The sequence below is a fragment of the Balaenoptera ricei genome, chromosome 8 (genome assembly GCF_028023285.1).
Source record: "Balaenoptera ricei isolate mBalRic1 chromosome 8, mBalRic1.hap2, whole genome shotgun sequence".
Classification (NCBI taxonomy): domain Eukaryota; kingdom Metazoa; phylum Chordata; class Mammalia; order Artiodactyla; family Balaenopteridae; genus Balaenoptera; species Balaenoptera ricei.
Window position 1 is genome coordinate 7,965,247 of NC_082646.1, and position 4,550 is coordinate 7,969,796.

General features: G+C 46.5%; 1 protein-coding gene across 1 annotated transcript; it reads right to left on the reverse strand.

Moving 5' to 3' along the window:
• Positions 1 to 2,553: 2,553 nt before the first annotated feature.
• On the reverse strand, positions 2,554 to 4,274 carry LOC132369565 (protein PIP-1-like). Its single transcript, XM_059929240.1, has 3 exons — positions 4,214 to 4,274; positions 3,395 to 3,508; positions 2,554 to 2,694 (listed from the first exon to the last, which is right to left on the reverse strand). Exons 1-3 carry the CDS (start codon positions 4,272 to 4,274, stop codon positions 2,570 to 2,572), a joined length of 300 nt encoding a protein of 99 aa, XP_059785223.1. The 3' UTR covers positions 2,554 to 2,569.
• Positions 4,275 to 4,550: the final 276 nt, after the last annotated feature.

Genomic DNA, 4,550 nt, shown 5'->3' on the forward strand with positions numbered 1-4,550 from the left:
GGATGTGGAGAAAGGGAACACTTGTACACTGTTGGTGGGGATGTAAATTGGTGCAGCCCTTAAGGAAAACTGTATGGAGGTTCCTCAAAAAACTAAAAATAGAACTATCATATGACCCAGAAATTCCACTCCTGGGTATATATCTGGAAAAAACAAACACTAACTCAAAAAGATACATGCACCCCAATGTTCATAGCAGCACTACTTACAATAGTCAAGACATGTAAGCAACCCAAGCGCCCATCAAAAGATGACTGGATTAATAAGATGTGGTATTTTATACATACATACATACACACACATACTCAATGGACTATTACTCAGCCATAGAAAAGAATGAAATTTTGCCATTTCCCCCAATGTGGATGGACCTAGAGGAATATTATGCTTAGTGAAATAAGTCAGACAGGGAAAGACATACTGTATGATATCACTTATACATGTAATTAAAAAAAATAAATGTATATGTAAAACAGAAACAGACTCACAGATACAGAAAACAAACTAGTGGATACCAGTGGGGAGAAGGGAGTGGGGAGGGACAAATTAGGGGTATGGGATTAACAAGCACAAACTACTATATATAAAATAGATAAGCAACAAAGATATAATGTATTGCTCAGGGAATTATAGCCATTATCTTGTAATAACCTATAACAGAGTATAATCTTCAAAAATACTAAATCACTATGCTGTACACCTGAAACAAATATAATATTGTAAATCAACTATACTCCAATGAAAACATTTTTTTTTAAAGAAATCATTAAGCTGATTTGAAAATCTTCATGGGACTGCAAAGAACCTAGAATATTCAAAATAACTTTGAGGAAGAACAAGTTGGAAGACTCACACTACCTAATATCAAGATTCACAATAAACCTATTGTAATCAAGGCAACCTGGTATTGGCCTAAGGAGAGACATACAGGTCAATGGAAGAAAAGGAAGAGTCCTGAAGTGGACTTACACCAATATGGTCAATGGATCTTAGATAAATGTGCCAAGGTAACTAAAAGAAAAAAAGGATATTTTTATAGATTATGTATCACACTGTACTTCAATTAAAAATTTTTAAAGGAGAAAGGGTAATTTTTTCAACACATGGTGCTACAACAATTGGACATTCATATGCAAAAATAAAATACCATACACCCACACATAATTGATCATATTTGAGGGAACTGCACACCTAAAAAGCATGAACTTACTGCATGTCAATGATAACTTAATAAATCTGACTTTTAAGAAGTTGAAAGTAATCAAAGTAACAGTACAGAACTTGTTAAATAAATGTTGTAGGTATATGATGCACTAATATGTAATCAATAAAAGATGGTAACATAAAAGTATCATTGGAAAGATATCCATAATTTATATAAAAAAGGTTATAATTTTTAATATATATAAATGTATATATATTTATATCTGAACACACACACATATCATGACCTACTTCTGCTTTTAAAAGCCTGGAAAAGGGCTTCCCTGGTGGCGCAGTGGTTGGGAATCTGCCTGTCAATGCAGGGGACACGGGTTCGAGCCCTGGTCTGGGAAGATCCCACATGCCGCGGAGCAACTGGGCCCGTGAGCCACAACTACTGAGCCTGCGCGTCTGGAGCCTGTGCTCCGCAACAAGAGAGGCCGCGATAGTGAGAGGCCCGCGCACCGCGATGAAGAGTGGCCCCCGCTTGCCGCAACTGGAGAAAGCCCTTGCACAGAAACGAAGACCCAACACAGCCAAAAATAAACAAATAAAATAAAGAATTATAAAGTAGCATAATTATATGTTTAAAAAAAAAGCCTGGAAAGACATACCTGAAAATGTAAACAAGATAACATCTCTGCGTGATACGATGGGATTGCCAGTAATGTCTACTTTTGCCAGTATTTTATACTTATTCTAAGTTAAATATGGCTTTTACTCATGTAATTAAAAGGCGAAAACAAAAATTCCAAAGAAGACCAACCTAAAAACATATGTGATTTATTAGGAAAAAAGCTAAACAGTGGAAAGGGGGAAAGACTGAGAAAGAGCACTCACGTGTGTGTGTGTGTGTCAAATGAGGGTGGTGGTGAAGGAATCCCTCCCAACCCTAAGTTCCATGAATAAGAGGGGGGCAAGATGCTGCAGCTCTCGTGACCCTGGTCAGACTGGCAGTAAAGGAACCACTAAACTGAAGACATATGGAGGGCAGGGGTCAGGTCTACCTTATTCACTGTTATATCATCAGCACCTAATTAGAGAGTTTAGCATCAGGAAATAATTGTTGAAGACAGGAAGGCAGAGCTTGCTATATGCCGGCCAGTGATGGGGGTGTTGGGGGAGGGAAGAGAAAGCCGAGACAAAGGGAAGGAGATAGGAATCTGAGAAAGAAAGAGCACCAAGGGTGGTGGGAAGGAGAAGGCATCTATCTGGTGGGTTAAGGTGTTGGAACATCAACACCTGTAGCTGAGTAGGTGTCAGGGCTGGGTCAGTGCTGGGGAAAGATGGCCCAGTCTTTTGAGGCAGCAGGAGTCTAGGAAAGGGCTGAATGAACAATGGAACAGGGCAAAGAAGGGCCAAGTCTCTAAAGCTTGTTACAGAAAGATGAGTCACTGCAGCACACAAAATCCACTCGAGCATTTTGTCTGAAGAAAGACACGGGGAGACACAGGTCCCCACAGCCCTGGTATCCATACAGGAACCTGTCACCTGGAGAGGAAGAAAGACAAGAGGATCTCTGGTTTGTGGCCTCCAAGTTCAAGTGTATGCCACACAAGAGGTAAACAATAAATCTTTGTTGAAAGAATGAGCCCTTCGGGACTTCCCTGGCGGTCCAGTGGTTAAGACTCCACACTCCCAATGCAGGGGGCACGGGTTCGATCCCTGGTCGGGAAATTAAGTTCCCACATGTCGCAGCGCGGCCAAAAAAAAAAAAAGAATGAGCGCCTCAACTAATGAGGAGAAAGAGCGCATTGTCCTGAGGAGTCAGGCAGCCACGTAGGAAAGGACATCAGAGCCATGCTGACTGTCATGCGCCCCCAGTGGGCCATCCTCTCCCAACCTCTCATCCTGTTGGCACCAAGGCCTCCCATTCTCAAAAGTGCTACCACACACAAGCTCCAGGGGAATATTTAGAGTCCAATTCCTGTCCTCCCTGAGTATGTACGGGGACTACCCAAGGATCCAGGGACCCCTCAGCAAGCACTTTTTCTCCTGATAGGTCTACTGGTACAGTCAAGGGCCCGTGGCAGTCCAGCACCAGATCCAGAGGACTCTTTTCCAACTTTTTAGGAAAACAAACAAACAAACTCTCCCACACTCTCTGCTTTTTCCCCAGGGCTCCTAAGAGAGCCAACTCCCTCAAGATCAGGCTAAAGGTCACCCAGGAGACTTCTCAGGCCCCACCTACCTTCGTAGACCTTCCTCAGGAAGCACTGCTGGCTGTCTTGAGTTTGGCAGAAGCTTTCCCCGCTCTCACAAACCCCGCTGGCATTGACTCGGTGACACTGGAAACATTCTAGAGCTGGAAAGTCAAAGCAGCATAATAAGGCCCTTCCGGCCCAGCGTCCCGGCTGCTCAGGAGGGAGCACACCTGTGACCCAGGTGCGCCTGGACACTGACCGGCTCCCAGCGCCTGACGAATGTGCTGAAAGCAGGTCGTTTCTCCGCGCTTGGCTTACACCTGGGAGGAGGCGTGTGCGCCTCTAGGCACAGGGTCTGCACCTGAGCGCAGAGGGCTCGCCCTGTCCTCCCAGGGATGGGCTGTGCTGCTGGAGGAGTGAGGTCAAGTCCTTCACTAACCCCGCTTCTAGGGCTCGTGATCACTCCTCCTTCTGGGAACAGCCCACATGCACCACCCACAAAGAACCTTCTTTGTCCCCTTTCAATTCAAATGTAGGGCTCTCAATGAGAAAGGTTGAGGCATGGGGGAGTATCAGGGATTAGAACTGAGGTGGGAAGGAGGTAGAGGCTGAAGTAAAATGGGGGAGGGAGGAGGAAGAAGAAAGGGAAGAGGAGCAGAGTGGGACTCAAAGTGGAAGATGCAAAGGAGAGAGGGTGGAGGAGGAAAGAGAGGGGTGGGGTGAGGCTGTGGTTACCTCCAAGGCTCGGGTTAGGTCCTTGTGCCTTTCTTCCCACTGCCCCATGCCCATCAACCCACAGCCCCTGAGGGTCTGCCTCACCTAGACCCAGTCCCCACGGCCCTCCCAGATGCCCGGCAGGGGCTCACCTTGCAGGAGGCCCAGCAGCAAGGAGAGGCCCAGCAGCAGCAGCAGGAAGCGCGTCCCCATCTCCGATCGAGGACAAGGCAGTAGCAGGAGGTGGGTCAGCTGCAGGCGCCCGGACCCTGAGGATCTGGCTTTATAACCCCGGCAGGCACGGCAGCCAATGGGAGCCGAGGCGAGGGGCTGGGCTTCCCCAGGATGCGGATGCGGCGTGAGCCAAGGGCCCGATGGGAGCCCCGCGTTCCTGCTGCACAGGCTCTGCTCACCGCCACCTGCCCTGCTGAGGGAGCCACGTTCTTTCAAGGCTTCTTTTGCTCCCATTTTAACTAGCTTTTAAATGGG

What these genes read in the sequence shown, in the direction of transcription:
- LOC132369565 (XM_059929240.1), bottom strand. Translation starts at nt 4,274, where the DNA reads ATGGGGACGCGCTTCCTGCTGCTGCTGCTGGGCCTCTCCTTGCTGCTG. An exon ending in GCTGCTGGGCCTCCTGCAAG is followed by an intron (nt 3,509 to 4,213) that starts GTGAGCCCCTGC and finishes TTGACTTTCCAG; the next exon opens with CTCTAGAATGTTTCCAGTGT. An exon ending in CCTGAGGAAGGTCTACGAAG is followed by an intron (nt 2,695 to 3,394) that starts GTAGGTGGGGCC and finishes CTTCCTCTCCAG; the next exon opens with GTGACAGGTTCCTGTATGGA.